Raw genomic sequence first — 17,492 nt, 5'->3', positions numbered from 1 at the left:
GTGCAACATTTCAGTGCGTCCCGGATGAGATGTTTGGCTCTGCGTCTGCCTGCTTCGCTGTAATCTTAAAGTAATTGTGTTTAGAAAACAGTGGAGTGGGAAGACTTCCTCCCTTTCAGAGTAGAGTCACAAAAGAAGCAACCTGAGCCCAGGGCCAAACTTTATCAGCATCCGTCTCTCTTTACACGACCTGGGTTTGATAATGCTGCCGATGGGACAAGATAGGGGGAGTTTTTGTCTGCAGGTGAGAGCACTTTTCCATTTTTGAGATTTCCAACGCAGAAGTCTCAAATCCTGCCAAGTCCGCACTTCCAAAGTGAAAATGACGCGTTTAAAGGGAGGTTTCGAACACAGCGGGCGAAAGCTGAGGAAGCAAGTGTCGAGTTTTTCCTCAGGAAACTGAGTCCATTTCCACTTGGCTCGGAGACAGAACCGGAACTGGTTTTGCGTAAGCCCGGCAGCAGGATAAAAATAACGGGATATAAAGGCTGCGGGACTGTGGCCCCCGCACACCTGCCGCAGCGGCGGGAGGACGCACAGCTCCCGAGCCTCTATCCAAGATCTTAAAAGAAAGAACCGCGCGTGCACCCACCGTAAATACAGTTGTCTTCGTTAGGTTTGCGCGTGACACATCGCAGCTCGTTACCATAACAACGGAGGGAGAGACACGAGTTGTTTCGATGAACCGCAACTTCACACCGTCGCGTTTGTGGTCAACACGCAGGGGCGCGATTCAGGCTAATTAACGAGCTGTGCGCGCGCGTGCGTGCGTGCGTGTGGTGTGCGAGAGAGGGTGTTGGAAGAGGCCGAGCCGAAACCGTTGGGAGAGCTGGTGTTAGTTTCAAATAAATGAAGTCCAGTCACGATGCTTCGCTGTTTCACGCACCTGTAACGTTTCACGAGAAACCACGTGACCTCGGTGCGTTGAGAAGCAAATCAGGTGCGGGGACATCTGCGGTTCTGGCGTTTATTTGGAAGGTGTAATACGACAAAGGAAACTCGGGGTCTTTAGAGAAGAGAAGATTGATGAAGGTGCCTCGGATTTTGGGTATTTGGAGTGACTTTTTAATCTCAATCACCCTTTCAAACGTGGTGAAATATGTTTTACCTTCGATGAACTGGCTTCATGACGCACAACACAATTTTTGTATCGTCGTGGGGGAGGTGTGCGTGCGTGCGCGTGCGCGATGGCTCCACCTCCCAGTCCCGGACAGGAGCTATAAAAGTCCTCATCAGCGCTGTTGACACATCATCTCTCTCTGAATCCTGGAGCGACCATCAGCTGACATCAGATCAGATCTATATGGACTCCCAGGAGCGTCTCTGTTCCTGCCTGTAGAACTTCCAGGACTTTTTCGGTACCTGCCTGTAGATCCAAAGTTTGTCCAACAGTCTAAGCGGTGGTCATGGCTGTGGCCGAGGCGATGATGCCCGTCCTGACGTCGTTTCCGAGCCCGTTTGAAGGAAAACCCTTCGAAAATGTAAGTGATTGAGTTTACGTGTGCGCTGTGTGTATTGCTCCGCTACATTTAATAACCCCGATCATGAGTTCACATTATATTGATCACTTTCTCCCGCTTGCTCTCACGTGAAGCTCTGCAAGGTGGATGCGCGGTGCGGCGCAAAGGCACCAGGTAACCCGCTGATCGAGGTGGAGTTCAGCATAGTTCAGTCTCCCGCTCTGCCCCCCAAGGACGACGACGAGCTGGGAAAGTTCCTGGACCTCGAGTTCATCCTATCCAACAGCATCAGCTCAGATGTGGAGGGCAGCAAAGGCGCCGGCGGCGTGTCGCCGCCGCAGCCGCCGCACTGCGCCTACTCCCTGCCCGAGTCCCCGGAGAGCTGCAGCGGGGGGTCTCTGCCGGACTGCAGCGACCTCCCTTCGGCCCACCTCGCTGCACAGACCTACCACAACCCCGCGGGGTTTGCGGGCGCAGGCCCGGTCCGCAGTCTCATGGCGGAGCTTCTCACCCCAGAGATCAGCTACCCCGGAGACATCTCACTGGACAGCACCGGCAAGGCCAGAGACGGGCGGGAATACACCGAACTGCAGGCTCTGATTCCTGCCCCCACCCATCACCAGGTCACCGCCTCCCCACAGCCGCTTGGATACAAAATTAAAAGCGAGCCTCTAGGCCAGTCCTGCATGATGGCTGCTGCCGGGACGGACTTTATGGAACCCGCGTATGAGAGGCACGCGATGCGCTCTTTCTCCCACCACCAGGCAGCCCTGCAGGGCTTCAGCGCGCACCCCGCGCAGCACCCAGCGCCGCACGGACACACGGACTTCCACATGTCGCAAATGAACACCGTGAGCTCCGATTATCCTCACCAGCAGCTCTTAAACCAGTACATGAACGCGCCCTACCAGCAGCAGTACAGCCTGGCGCCGTTTCAGGGACAGAGCGGCCTGCACAGGGAGCCCGGGCGCCTCCACCAGCAGCACCACCCGGCCTCTGTGCCGGGACTGATGCTCACGCCCCCCTCCTCGCCCTCCTTGCTGGAGATTTACGCGCACGAAGACGTGGGCATGATCAAACAGAAGCGAGGCCGCCGGTCGTGGGCCCGGAAGCGCGCCGCCACGCACAACTGCGAGTTCCCCGGCTGCGGAAAAACCTACACCAAGAGCTCCCACCTGAAAGCCCACCTGAGGACACACACAGGTGAGCGCAGCGACGCACTTTTCTTCTTTTTATGACTATTTTTTAAGCTGATGTATGCTTTTACGCGGAGTGATCTAACCCTCGTTTTCGCCCCCCCCCCCCCAGGTGAGAAGCCCTACCACTGTAACTGGGAGGGATGCGGCTGGAAGTTCGCCAGGTCAGACGAGCTCACACGTCACTTCCGGAAGCACACAGGTCACAGGCCTTTCCAGTGTCACCTGTGTGAGCGCGCCTTCTCCCGCTCAGACCACCTGGCTCTCCACATGAAGAGGCACATGTGAGGTTCCAGACCCATCCTCGTCCCTGTTCTTCTGGACTCTCGGGGCCATCGAGCCCCCCCACTCTGGGACCGGATGTGCTGCCACTTATAGCTCAAAAATTTGAACTTCCTGATGATGAATTCATACAGGGGCATTTTTCACAAGTGCCTTTCCACACAGTGGACGAACCCTCGTGGCTTTTGTACATAATCTGTGGATAGATGAGTTGCTTGATAAATTATCGTTTGTATTTAAAACAGGTCTCTGGATTGGTTTTATATTGAAATAACTTATTGTCAGTGCCTTACCAAGATGTTCCCAAGGGAGGAAGAGTCAGTGTGGGCCGGACCCACATGGTTGTACATATACAAACTGTATTTTTGTTACGTTTACATCTTTGATACACCGATCAGGACAGGGGCTTTATTGACTTTTTATGCTATTTTCTCACCACAGTTTTGTACATTTGCTATTTCAGCCTTTTTTTTTTTTTTTTTTTAGTGAAGGTTTGATTGAGCATTGTCAACAAATTCAGGTACTAAAGCTATTTTTTAGAACCCCAAAGTTCACCTTTTTTTGTTTGTTTTCTCTTAAACATTTTTGTTAATGAATGAAGAAATCCCCCAGCTGCCAACGTGCTTTACTTGAAACGGAATGATGACGCAGATGTGTGATTACTAAAGAATGCAGTAACTTTTATATGTTCTTTATGGCTCAACAAATAAAAGTACTTTAATAAGTCACTAAGACTAACCATGTCTTTTTTACCCCAATCACATAATATATTAAAGTTCCATTTGTTTTTGTTCGGAAAGAGAAAAGACAAGACAATTGCCCCACTGACGGCGTGACGGATACATTAACAATCGCAACTAAAAAGCAGAGTGGAAATCCTCAAAATATGACTTTACCAGGACTAAAAGTTCTCCTTTAATTACAAACGAGGCTCTTAAAATAGTTAAATGAGTCCAGGTTCCTTCCTTGATCAGTGTTTGTGAGAGGCCGCCCTCTAGCGGACATTTGTGGAACAGCACAGCATTTCAACTTGACGCACGTGAATGTTTTGAATGTAAAGAAGTCAGAACGAAGAAAGATTACCTTGAACTCAAACATAATCCATTGCGCCAAGATACACAAGAATACAGGTTCAATGCACTCTACAAAATGTTTCCATCAGTAGATTAGATGGTGCGACTGTGGCAGCGCAAATATCAGCACGACCAGGACCAAATCCTCTGCCAGAACCTTTTGGAGCTTCCGGTCCCGCACGGACACAAACAAATCAGTCAAGTTTGTAGAAAAGATGGGCTCTTGAAGATAAAATTTTATTGGGTGCCTGAATGGATGTTGGTACATTATTTCACTATATTTTGTCACGAGACCTGCATTCTAGATCAAGCAATATACATATGTTTATTTGAACATGTAAAAATGAAACTCTTTTCTCACACACGCTAGTGTCGTTTAGGTTTTGAGCTGAGCTATTTTATTGAGAAAAATAAAAATAATGATAATTTAAAAGCGCCTGTTGCTTTTGGCTGTGATGTCCTAAACTGGCCACTAGATGTCACCCTTGATCCTGTGTCCAGTTCATCTGCGCTCCACTCGTGCGTTGTTTTATTAGAATTAATGAGCTATCTTTATGACTGTCTGCCATTAACATGTAATACAGTTTGAACCGTGACTAAGAAATACTCTAATTTAAACAAATTCTTGCAACATTCTGAATTTGCCATTTTGGCTTTTAATTAAAACTTGGATAAAATCACATGCGAGATACTTTGCTACACCACCAGCCAACCTTTTCAAAAGGTTGCTAAGCTCCATTTTAGAATTGATTTTAAACACTTGCTGCTCTCTTTCGGCTCTATTTCCCCCCCATTAAGCCATAACAGTCCACAGCCTCAGATCCCTTGCTGGGGCCCTTCTGGTTGTTCCAAAGTCACATTTAAGGACCAAAGGTGGCCAACATTCACCGTCAGGGCCCCTCAGTTTTGGGAGAGGCTTCAAGTGGCGTGATGTAAACGGTTGGAGCATCATTTTAATCAACATCATTTTAATTTTTGACATCATTTTAAGCACCTTGAAGCCGCTAACTCAATAAGGATGATATTTCTAACAACAGACTTGTGTTGGCTTCACCCACGTCTGTGCAAACGTTGGGAGTCACTGGTGGCCAGGATGTGGAAGCCAAAAGGACCTTTTAACCCCTCGTTGCCTCGGGCATGAGGTCTTTTACTCTACCTGAGTGCATCAGAGCCTGCAGGTGAAGGTGGCAGTCAGCTGATGGTGTCCAGCTCCATCAGCTCTCTGCTGCCCCACGAGACAACTGGAGCTTTACGCCCTATGTCCTCCTGCAGGACCCGACAGAGATCTTCTCACCACTCTCTCAGCAACATCATTATAACTGACAGTGAACGCTACCACTACCAAAACGCCCCCTCCCCGCATCCCAACTTTCCCTAAAACCCCTCCACATCTGCCCCCTCACTGGGCGGCATCTGCTCCGTGTGGACCCCGTAAGCGTTAAAACTCATCACCTCCCTCTGCTCAACCTCAGCACCCGAACAGCAGCGCCTCAGCCTGCCTCCTCCTCTTCCTCCTCTGTCTCCACCAGCACCCAAAACAACCCTATCGGTACAGAACCCAGGTAAACCCGCATCTGCATGCAAACACCTCTCCAGTGCCATCATCCATTCTTCGTCGCGCGTCCTCCTCTCACGTCCGCGGATGCCCGTGAAACGCCTTTTCCGAGGCTACCGCACCTGTCTGCAGCATCGCCTGAACTCATCATTGTGACGCTGCCGCGCATTAAACGCAACACGACAAAGAAATCTGCTCATGTGCGCTGATGTGTGGCCGCGCCGCCTGGTTGTGAGTCTGAATCCCGGCGATCCGCCGGCAGCCGTTGCCGCATATCACGACAGGAGAATGAACATGCTTTGTGCACCAAATGTGGAGAGGGACGACGTGGTCAGCGCACGCCAGATCGCGCGTTTTCCGACCTTATCTTTTTGTGTTCCTCTTAATTAATAATTCAATTATCTTCATCTCGAGAATTAAAGAAATGACGCCCGGTCATTGTAGCTCGGCGGCCACTTGACTGCGTTTACGCGCTTGTTCCGCCGGAACTTCGCGCATATTTGAACAGCAGGCAGTTGGAGACGTTGATAGATTAGGTGGGGGCTTCTCACCCCCCCGCAGAAGTTAAAGGAGGGGCTTGTGGGATTATGTGGCCGAAGACCGAGTGAAAAAGAGGTGATGCAACTTCTAATGAGCCAATAAGTGTGGAAAAAGACGCAGCCGAAACCGTTTCAGTGGGAGAGATCACCTGCACGGTAAAGACGGCGCGCACTCGCACGCACACTGCTTTTTAAAAAGGTTCTTGTTGCGTATTTTTGGCAAATAATAAGAGGCGGGTTTAAGACCCGCCTGTGGCGATCAGCGATCTGTTGGATCTGGCGCTGTAGCTGTGCCACATTTGGCGCGTTCACGAAGCGGCACCTTTGAATTTAGATCCAGGTGAGCGTCGCGCGCAGGGTAATTGCGTGATCACTCCTCAGGTTGTAGTTTATGTCAGAGGGCGGATGAACACGTGGCTTCAGGTTTGGCCTCCCTGCTGTGGCCCAGTTTGGCCTGAAGGAGCAGGATCGCTTGTCTTGTCTTGTATTAAAAATTCTGCATATTTTTCTCCTGTAGCTCCTCGAACGATCCGATTATTGAACAGTTTTATGCTTCAGCCGCCTCACTGGTTTCCTGATGAAGCCACCAAAGGTGTATTTTGATCACAATTAGATCAAATTGAAATATTTCTGATAAAAAGCCATATTTATGTAGTCGCTGATTTGACTGATTTTATCTCCAAACACGTGAGATTAAAGGTTAAATGTGACTAGATCCTCCAAGCAAACCGTTAAATCTGCTAATTTACAGAATCTGAGCTGTAACGTGATCTTCTGCGTGGGTATAAACATGTACTCTCTCAGACGTTTGCCCTTTAAAATGAGCTTTTAATCATCTTTATTCAATAAAAGAGTCGGCAGATCAATCAGTGTTTGGGATTTCTAATCAGCTTGGATCCAGTTGATTTAGTTTTTGTGCAACAGCCAAACCAGCTGCTGGACTAAACATTCAGAGTGGAGCAGGTCAACACATGCGTCCCCCCCCCCCCCCCCCCCCCCCCCCCCTCATATCTGTGCAGCCAGACATGCGGGTTTATTGTTTGCTGCTCATGTACAGAAACTTGATGCAACAAAGGTGACAATGTTGTTCTCACAACCTGACCTGATCATGAACAGCAGACAGCAGATAATAATCTACGCTTGGCGATTGTTTCATCAATGGAACTGTGCATTTCTCCACTTTAACCTCGGTCACTATGGAAACGGCATTAGCATTCCATGTGCTGTTTCGTGCACGCTCCTCAGTGGCTGAATAAAGAGTTTTCACAGTGTGCTCGGAGGTATTCCATTGTTATTTTTGTGGGGTATTTGTTCAGACTTGGCAGTGTGAGTGGATCCTGCAGATTGTGTGTGTGGGTGTGTGTGTGTGTGTGTGTGCGTGAAATGCTTCTCTTTGCATGAATAGCAGGTCACTCTAGTATCAGGGTTTTTCCTGGCTCAGCAGGAGGTGGTGGTGGTACCTGACGGTGGGCTCACAGGTGCACATGTGCATGTTCAACTGGCTCAAGCGAGTGTTTCACCAGGTCTGTTTGAGGAGGTGTCGTTACCTGAATTTAAAAAGCCTGACTTTAAAGCATACTCATTTATTTTATTGTAAATGCGCTTCCTTTAACATCATGGCTGCATCATAGTAACATCATTATAACGTCGTTTATGTTTTCAACGTAAATTGAAACGTGTGTTCTGTTAAGTTCTGCTACCTTGAAAACAGCTACGCTTCGCTCTGCATGTGTACGATAGGTTGCATATTGGCTTTGCTATTGAATAAAAACACCGGATAATTAAATAATTGGGTTCGCTTGGACATGTAAAAATAAGTAGTTTTGTAAAAGTGGCATTTGTATGTGTCCAAGTATGCCATCATAGCAAAATGTGTGACGAATAAGACAAACTTATTTCTGTAAATAAGTCTGTATTTATGTCTTATAATTTATTTATATGAGTCATTCTGGGAGCATTATTTGTCATGGTGCTTTTGGACTATCAAACTATTGATTAAACATACAAGAGAATGTTTTACAGTGTAACCTCAGAACCAACGGATGAACACAACTCTTGGTAAAAAGCAACGGCAGCAGAAATCGACAGAACGACCCGAACGACTGCCTGAATATCAGACGCTTGAAATGTAAAAATCGAACTAACAATTTGCCATACCTGCAAAACTAGTATCATTAAGTAAAATGAGCTAATGTGAATTCATGCAACACGTGAGACACGTTAACATCATTGACAGAACTCACTCAGAGGACTCGAGCGCAGAGTGTCAGGAAGTAGTCTTTATTAAAACTCAAGACGCCTCCAAGGAGGGATGAAACAAAAAACCGACTAAACTAAAAGAAATCTAGAAAAGGGGCAAAGCCAACAAAAAACACTCTCTTACGAGGAACCAGAAAAACCAAGGCTGTGAAAGTTTCTAAACAATTGTACGGTAATTTTTCAAGGACTAGACCCTCGTGACTATGAAGTACAGGCTGGTGATCAGGACGAAAGACTTGATACACTGGCACTGGACCGAGGGAGACACAGGCTGTTTCCTAAACCACCCCCTATACCCTACAGAGTGCACTCAATGGTGTGGACGCCATTTTGAAATAGTGTCCGAATTGTTAGTGAGCATCGCTGTACCCTATGTAGTGCACTCAATGTATCCCACAATGCACTGCGAAAAGTAGTGTACGAGCGAGCACCCTAACTCGGAAAATGTATCCCATCAGCCTTTACGGTTTACGTGATACCGACGGGATACATTTTTTAACGTAATTTCTATTGTGCGGTTTGATATATGACATTTTTGGAAATAAGAATTTTTTTTCAGTAGGGGTCCAATAAGATCATCTTAAAATATTACAACATAAATGTGTAAAACAAAAAAAAAATCAATCAATCTTCACTGATTCCCCCCCCCCACACACTTAAAATTGTTCTTCGGAATTGTCTGTTCCTCACCAGGCGACAGAATCTCAGTAAAAGAATATGTACAAAGATGAAAACTAGCTTTGATCCATTTTTTGATGACAAATTGCTTTATTAAATGTTTTATGACTTGAGAATGTGCCATCACTTCTTGGCTTGAAAATGTCAAGGGACACTAATTATTTTAGGTATTAAGTAATTGTTATTGTATTATTATTGACATTAATATTTCATTTTATCATATAAAGTTAATTATAGGGTAAAATATTGCATTTTCATAAAATGACCGCTGAATGTATTTCTGATGGGTTAAAATAATTAAATGGACCTGGCCACTTTTCCCGCCGACCGGTTCGTAATTATTATGCGACACCATGACGTCACTTTACGTGCGCCGTAAATGACGCCGTTGTTAAATTGAGTGCGCTACGTAGTTCACTCAATCCATGTCCCCCATGTAGTGAGTAGTGCATGAGGAAGGGCGAGTGGCCTGAAACGAGAGGAGAGTTAGTTTCAAATTAAAACAGGAAGTCACAAAACCAACATGGAGACAGGCCAAAAAAGGGCCAACTTAACCTACAGGTGTGACAATTATAAAGGAGGCTGATGTGTTGGGTGCAGAAGAAACCACACTGCCATACTCCTCAGGTTTTACTGTGGTGGAAAACACACAACCACAGATGCTCTGATTGGTCGATTGGCGCTAATTTGAAAACAGCACCAGTACTGGTGGTTCCAGGAAACTGCAGTCACATATCTGAAATGACAAAACTGACACGGGAACACTGGCCTGGTGACATTTGGGAATTTGGCGTGGCGGCTCCTCAGCAGATGGAACCAAAATACGCTTGAGAGTCAAACAGCATAACGTGACATGCATGTTGCAACGCAAACCCCATCTGTTGGACCGACCACCATTGTGTTACTGGTCTGCGACACTTTTATCTCCTCCCGACATCTAACCTACATAAAAGCTTGTTTTTCACCTTAAACTAGAGAGAATAGGGCTCATGTACAGTGAGCCATTTAAACTAGATATTCTCAAAACTTTGTCTTTTTTACTCTCTCTTATGCTACTGCTATTAGTACAACTAATTATTATGGTAATAACATTAATAATTCATTTATTTATGGCCACATAGAAAACAAAGGTGAATAGGCGTGGAGGCCACGCCCCTCCCAATGGGGGCGTGGCCCCCACACCTACTTAAGTGGGTGGAATATTAGGAAGCGTGCCAGAGTTCCGTGGGTCGTCTTCTCCATCAGATATTGTCAGTGCTGCCTCCCTTCTCTGATGCTGGGCTACCTTTTGTTCTTCAGCATGAGGTGGATCGGTAAGGTTTTATTTCTACTCTTTGCATCAATGTGCCGCCTCCTGTGTTGGGTGGACATCCCAGTTCTCTTTGAAAGTTCAACATTGTGTAGGAGATGTATTTGACCTCAGGTATGGTGATGTTTTTAACGTACACTGTCGGGAAATTCACTCTTTAACTTTCCTTTAGAACATCATTAATTGTTAAAAACAGTTTTAAAAAAAGCAACAAAAAAGAGAAGAAAATAGAAAGAATCAAAAAGTTCCCAAAAATGATGAAAATAAAACACTTAAAATTGGCCTTTATGGTCAGAATCTGTCATTTAATGACATTTTATTACAGAAAACAAGTCATTAAAATGACATTTGAAAACGTTCTTAGAGCTTTGATCTACACGCCAATCACTACAATTTAAGTAGCTCGTTAATTTTTGGCTGTACAGGCGGTCGGGCTGAAACAATTGATCTGCCCACACGTGTTTCCTGCTCCTGCTCAAATCTCAGAACATTTTCTGAAAGCATATTGGTGTGAATCCAGTGTTTTGGTGCCTTTTCCTGTATTGTTCATGTCCGAACATTCCCTCCTTAATCTCTTCACAATAGAACACTTTGTAGCGGCAGCTGCTTTGCTGCAAAATGCAAATCTTTTACATTTCTGTGAAAATCTGCCTGATCCGTGAAAGTGTTGTGTTGAAATGATGCTTTTTGTCTCAACTTTTTTCTTCCCTTTTTAAATTTCACTGCAGATTAACCAAAAAACAGCATGAGGAATTGTTCTGAATGTGTCTCAGGGCAACTAAAAATTGTCTCCCCCCCTCCTGTTTGTCACATGCTCTTTTCACAGCATAGAAAAGTTTCTGGATTAGGGCAGAATTAGCAGCCAGCAGCACCGCCACTCTAGATACACTTGCCAAGGATAAAGAAGAGGCACGAGGGGGACGAGACACTTGGGCGAAATCTACCCTCGGCCCGAGGAGGCGGACGAATCCATCACACAGAGACGGAGACAGAGACGAAGACGGAGACGGAGACAGAGCATCTTAAAGCATGGAAGAGAAGCCGTTTGCCAGCATTCTGGTAAGTTAGAATTTTCAATAAACACGTGCACACACACACATGCCCGCATACATACAGGCTCATGTGCATCTTATCAGTAAAGGTTGTACAAACAAAGATATGCAGACTTTAACATTATAATAAAAGAAAAGAGGGAAAAAAAGCACATGGAGCACTAATTTCCCTACACAGTGACTAACTGTATAGTGTATATATGTATAGGTTACATAACATAGAAGCTTTCTTACTGATCAAAGCCATTGAGATGAGAGCCAAGGGAGTTTGGGGAAATCTATGGTCAAAGTACCTCCAGAATCCGGAACCCAGCCAAAATGTAATGAGCTGCTCCTTTGCTCATTATCAGCATTTGAATATTTCATTAAAATCATTTAATAACTATCGGAGTCACTTTGTTCACAGTCAGACAGATAAACACCAGCTGTCACATCCTCGGTGGAGGAAGTGGACACGGTCTGCTTGTGAGGAATGGCCTTATCATTCCTGTCCAGAATCCTCTGCGGATCCGCCCAAGTTGGAATCAATAACGAAACCAAAGATTTGACTTCAGAGTAACAAAACAAACAGTTGGGAAATGCAAAAGCAATAAAAACCTTGGGGCAGGTTTGCTACAGCGGCCCCCGAGGAGGCCCTAATCAGCTCCTTCAGGAGGTCATTTGTTTAACTACAGTCAGGCTCTTTAAGCCTAAACATGCGCAGTTGGGGATAAATAAAGTTCTCTTCTAACTTTTGGGTCAGTAAATTCATCCTTCGTAATCATCACCAGTCTCTAATTGAGTTACATAACATGGGAACGACTCTAAAACCTACAGCCTCAAGGTAAACAAGTTCTGCCCACCTAATCAGACAGCTGTCCTCTCAGCAGTAGTGAAAGGATGTGGGAACCAAATCCTCAGCCCAAACTTTTTTTTTTTTTGCTGTTTTCGCTCCCGTTCCATGTGGTTTCTCAGTGTAACGCTCTGTTTTTCTTTGTGCGAGACCCTTTTCTGTATAATCTGGTCAAATTCGCCGGTCCAGATGGTTGTTGGACGGACCTGTCGTTGTAAATCCCGATGACACAGGCACTCGCTTCCTGCTACCGCTTGGCTCGGGCAGGAGCCTTCTGCCGGGCTTTTCCCGCTCCAAATTCTCTTGCTTTTTCAAAGGGGGGGACCTCCTTTTCTAAATCTTCCTCCACTGACTGACTGGGCTGGAAGCTGCCACTTCCACTAAACGGATGCGCAGATGGTGCACTGGCCTTAGTTCGGACTGGACAAATAGCTGTGGGATTCTTTTGTGTGGCTTCTTTGACCTGCTGCTGGACTTTTTTGGGTGTGTGTGTGTGTGTATATAGATGTGAGAGGAGGAGGAGGAGTTGGACTGAGGTTTAGCTTATTCGTCTTCTCAGGGGTGCATTCATGTGTTGGACTGGGGACCACTGCTGGCCCTCCATCACCATAAAAGCCCAACAGAAAACAAGGGCCGCGGTGCCTGGACTCTTATCAGAGGCTGCCATGGGCCGGGCTGTCAGCTTCCATGCACATAACTGCACTTTAGCCTTTTCTTTCATCCTTATTTCTCATTCTGCCGTTGATTGCAGTCAACTCTTGACAAGAGACTGGAAAACTATTTGCTACTCGTCAAAAAAACTAGACGGCCATGTACACGTCGATTAAAAAGGGATACGAAGGATTAAGGATTACCAAATTTATTCACTATTAAAAGAAAAATGCTCCACCGTGGAGCCCCGATGTAACCAGCACTGATGGTCAGTTCAGGGTTAGGGGACAGGGGGGTCCTCCATCTGCTACCGTGTCTCGGGCCTCCTACAATCCCAAACATCCTTCTGCTCTGCTCAGGCTTCCTGACCTGTCCTGTCAGAACCTTGTCAATCTCTGAGGGTCTATTTCTACGCAACGTCTACGTTGGCTCATGTGTCCTTTTCATGTTGCCCTCTGACCTCTATCCTTATACATGCTCTTCCTGATCTGTGGAAAAAACCAAAAAACTTTGCGTCACCTGATAAACCCTTAAATGTGCTGCCATCATGTAAGTAGTTTTAGCATTCGTACAGGTATCGAGGTATTGTAGGAGACATGCGTTTACTCTCAGTAACCACTAACTTAGGAAAATAAACAATAATAAAAACACTGTGAAACCTTCAAATGATGCCACAGTAGTATTATTAGCTAGTAATGCCAAAAACCCGTCCCTACCGTGCACGGTTATCGACCTGATTTCTTCAATCACGTGACTCCACGCTCGTCCGCCTCATGAGAGCGCCCTGGACTGTGGACTGACGGAGGACTCTGAGGACTGGAGTCAGCGGAACCACCTCCTCATGAACATGGGAAAACAGCATGAGCCTTTCTCATGAGGCTCCATCTCCAGGCTTTTGCAGTAGCATCAGAGACGGAGGAGAAGACGCTCGGTCCTGGTCTGTCCTCTGGACTCGGTGAAGAAGGTGGGGGACAGAAGAGTCCTGCTGCCTGAAGCAGGTCTTTCCTTTCTGCTGCTCCCAGGCTCTACAACCGACACTAACAGACTTGTGATCCACCAGCGGCAGTCGTGCGCAGTCGCTCCTTCAATGCAAAGATTATCTTGATCATTTCGATTGATAGATTAATGTTAGATGGACAGGCAGATGTTTATGTTAGTTTATTTTAAAAATCTGTTTCAGCTCTTGTAAGTTGCAGTGGAAATAAAGGTCTTCTGAGATATTTGCATATTGTTAACCTGTTGTTGTTGTATGCATCTTAACAAAAGGCCCCTACAACAGGTGCACTTTTTATTTGACGTAATAGACGAGCTGGAATGTTCCCATCCCTAATTTGAAAATAGTCCAACATGAATTTTATTGCCACTGAGTCATACTGGGTGTGTTTGCGCCTGCATTCTGACTCTTTTTTTTTTTTTGTGTTGATAAATGCCGGCAGACAGGAAGAGACAGCTCAAGGGTGTAAGATATTCCCAGTTTGTGACCAGGTGAAACAGCCGTTCATGGTTTCAGTTAAAGGGCAAAACACAGCACCCGCCATGAGCGAGTGTCACACACACACACACACACACACACACACACACACACACACACACACACACTGTGGCCAACGTACAACCCGGAAACAAGGGCCACAAATGCCAAACACGTCCACAACTGGGGACTATTTAAATGATCGCCAAACCCCCCCACCCCCTCCACACACACACACACACACACACACACCACACACACACACACACACACACACACACAAACACACTCAAGGAAAAAGGGAAGTTCATTGTATTTTTGGGACAAAAAAAGTCACTCAGGGAGAAAATTTTTGCTTTCTGATTTTCTTCCTCTTCCTTTTTTTTCCTTTTGGCTTCATGGTCCCCCCCCCCCCCCCCCCCCCACCACCACCACCACCCCACAAATGACACCAGCAGCTCAGAAAAGGGGGACGTGAGGGTCCTTCTTCCTGTGAGGTCAGAGAGACGGCTGACAAGGCCACATATCTCCCAATCAGATCTGTTGCCATGTGTCATCAGCTTCCACTTATATTTGTGTTAAAAGGGCCTGTCAGAACCATATTTAGGTGATTTGTTGCGCTTGAACCTCAACTTGGCTCTGTGGGTGTTTGCAAAACCTGAATGGCACATACAAGCCTGGGATGAGGGGGGGTCTGCTGTTCTCATGGCTGGACAGCTCTCTTGATTGGTCAGAACCCTCCCCCCCTCTTATTTCTCACTTTCCATTTAGAAAGACTGTTTAAATGTGAGGGTTTACGTGAGGTAATCTGTATTTAAATGTGAGGGTTAACGTGAGGTAATCTGTATTTATATTTCATTTGCAATTTTTTTGGATTTTAAATGAATTTTACGATATAATTTATGATGTTGTTAACATAACTTTACTTATTCAACATCGGAGCAGGATGCATTTAAATGCTGCTCCTATAATCTCCACTTTTCATGCTCTTGCACAACCGCTCTCATGGTTCAAGTGCAACAGTGACTTCTGCCACGTGAGGCCTACTTCAGTCACATGTTCCTCACTTTCATCCCCAGCAAAGGTCCCATATGTTTGTCAAAATGTGTATGCTGTGTGATTTTTCCAGCCCGATTTGTTCCTATGCTTTCTCTCCAATGAGCCCCGTTCTCCCCGGGGGTCAGAACCGAAGCCTCACGCTATTTATACAGACTGAACAGCTGGGGCCCTCCCAGCCAAAGAAGAGTTGGGGAGAGAAATTATCATGGAGGGTTCAGGTTAAACCAAGCGTTGGATAATTCTCTCTGTTCTTTCCTTTAATTATTTTTTAAGCCATCTACATTTTTTTTTTTTAATTTTGCTTCCTCGCCATCACTTTTCTCTTGTGTGTCCAGCGCGGCCACTTCAGGTCGTGTTCGTTTCGGGTCAGCACTTTATATCTCGTTTGTCACGTCATTACTTGTTTTTATTCACTCCGCCACTGATGGTTTCAGCCCATTTTCCCCTTTGAAACACATTTCCTAATAAAGAGCTGGCTGGCCTGCACAGATAATGAAAGGCTGATTTTTCTTCGCAGCTGCGGCTCCACAAACTCGGTCTTTCTGTCGCGCCGGACAAAACCGACCTGCTGTCGCCGAGCCGAGCTTTTTGTGTCACGTCCCTTTTCTTCTGCTCTGTGGCTCACGTGTGCGTGTCTTGTATTGTAAACGTCAACATAATCCAGTTTCCTTTTCTTTGCTCTTCACCTGCCGTTTCTCCTCTCACGTCTTTGCTCTGCGTGTCATCTAACTAGTTTTTGGAGAGTAGTGTCCGTCGATACATTACTTGGAGGTCCCTTTTCTTTGAGACCCATCTCAGGCATGTGGAGCTAACAGGAGGTGACGAGATGTTAACTTAATTGCGTGGAAGGACACATATACAGATCCAAGAGGATGTAATAAGCTCAGATGTGAACGTTGGCTCTCTCTGAGCCTTTCAGCTGGAAGCAGAGACGTCGCCACTCACATGAGACACGCATAAATTTAACTAATTAAAGTAGAATGCAAAGGAACGCTGCTGGTTCTACTGTTCCTCCATTATCACTGCAGGTGCAGCTTCTGTCTGAGCTTTTCTGGACTGACAGTGAGGCTGAGTGAAGGCAGGTCTTTGATTCTACGCTGTCTTTAATATCTCACCCTGCTGGCAGTGCTGGAGGACAAGCTCAGTGTGCACATGCAGATAAAAGTGATGTACAGATTGTCCATGTTGTTCAAAGATAAGTTGATGATGCAAATATTCCAATCCACCACCACTTTTCCAGTGAACCCAGACATGGAAGGTTTGTCAGTAGATAAAGCCGAGACTTTTCTTTTTTTCCTGCAGATAAAGAGGTTTCTAAGTTTAGTGCCTGTCAGACTTGCTGTCAGTAGATATTGAAAACAAAACATGTTTTATGTTTTTATGTTGAGTTCAGATGACTGAGTGAATTAATTAATCATGGTTATCTTATCCGGTCAGAGACAAAAGACAGTAAAAGCCGTCCGCCCGTTCCTCCATTAAGGTTGACTCTCGTTCTTTCACCTCATGTTTGCTTGGCCTCTCTCTGAACTTCGTACTTTGCTCCTATTGTATGTTGGTGGGCTTATGTTGGTATGTTAACTTACACAAGGTATTTGTTTGACTTGTGATGTTGGTGGGACTGTTTTGGTTCTTGGAGTCCATCAGTTTGCTCTTTGTTTTTCTTCGTTGGCCTTTGCGACCTCATGAGTGTTCAGTGATATTTAAATGTATTTGTCACTACGGATAACAGTCCTTTGAAAGTAGAGGAAAACCCCAAAACATTTGCAATTTGCAATTTTACCGTTTATTGTTACGATTTGTTGTATTTAGCGAAGATGCGGCATTATCCAGTCCTCCTTCAGCCCCCACAAACTGAGGAGCGGAGGAGCAAAGAGAGCTTTCAGTTAACTTCCAGGACTGAACTTGGACTCCCAATTTTATGAAAAACTCCTTCTAAAACTCCTAAAATGAACCAATCTTGGAGGCCAGGTAGGCTAGCATCGCAGCGCTTATTCAGCCACGCCAGTGGTGCATCGCTGCGGCTCATCTGTTAAAATCTTATTAGGAGCTACAACATCGGAGTCTCATACAAAATTT

At 45.8% G+C, this 17,492-nt stretch overlaps 2 protein-coding genes across 4 annotated transcripts in view; both read left to right on the top strand.

Annotated features, from left to right (window-relative positions):
* Positions 1–518: 518 nt before the first annotated feature.
* klf17 (Kruppel like factor 17) lies at positions 519–3,666 on the top strand. Its single transcript, XM_057057089.1, has 3 exons — positions 519–1,481; positions 1,595–2,663; positions 2,769–3,666. The coding sequence occupies exons 1-3, from the start codon at positions 1,407–1,409 to the stop codon at positions 2,942–2,944; spliced, it is 1,320 nt and encodes a 439-aa protein (XP_056913069.1). The 5' UTR covers positions 519–1,406; the 3' UTR covers positions 2,945–3,666.
* A 1,759-nt stretch (positions 3,667–5,425) lies between these two features.
* The window catches only part of slc6a9 (solute carrier family 6 member 9), a 32,256-nt gene continuing 20,189 nt past the window's right edge, over positions 5,426–17,492 (top strand). The window contains exons 1-2 of one of the 3 annotated variants that reach the window (XM_057056546.1): positions 5,426–5,573; positions 11,178–11,410. In XM_057056546.1, the coding sequence (XP_056912526.1) occupies positions 11,381–11,410 (30 nt within the window). In that variant the 5' untranslated portion in view covers positions 5,426–5,573; positions 11,178–11,380. Of the gene's footprint in view, positions 5,574–6,105; positions 6,262–10,211; positions 10,356–11,177; positions 11,411–17,492 lie in introns of those variants that run through there. The other 2 variants (XM_057056545.1, XM_057056544.1) reach the window with 2 other exon arrangements.

This window comes from Takifugu flavidus, chromosome 15, assembly GCF_003711565.1.
Source record: "Takifugu flavidus isolate HTHZ2018 chromosome 15, ASM371156v2, whole genome shotgun sequence".
Taxonomy (NCBI): Eukaryota; Metazoa; Chordata; class Actinopteri; order Tetraodontiformes; family Tetraodontidae; genus Takifugu; species Takifugu flavidus.
The sequence above is the reverse complement of the archived record's forward strand: the minus strand, read 5'-3'. Positions and strand labels throughout refer to the sequence as shown.

What these genes read in the sequence shown, in the direction of transcription:
- klf17 (XM_057057089.1), top strand. Translation starts at nt 1,407, where the DNA reads ATGGCTGTGGCCGAGGCGATGATGCCCGTCCTGACGTCGTTTCCGAGC. An exon ending in AAGGAAAACCCTTCGAAAAT is followed by an intron (nt 1,482 to 1,594) that starts GTAAGTGATTGA and finishes TCTCACGTGAAG; the next exon opens with CTCTGCAAGGTGGATGCGCG. An exon ending in CCACCTGAGGACACACACAG is followed by an intron (nt 2,664 to 2,768) that starts GTGAGCGCAGCG and finishes CCCCCCCCCCAG; the next exon opens with GTGAGAAGCCCTACCACTGT.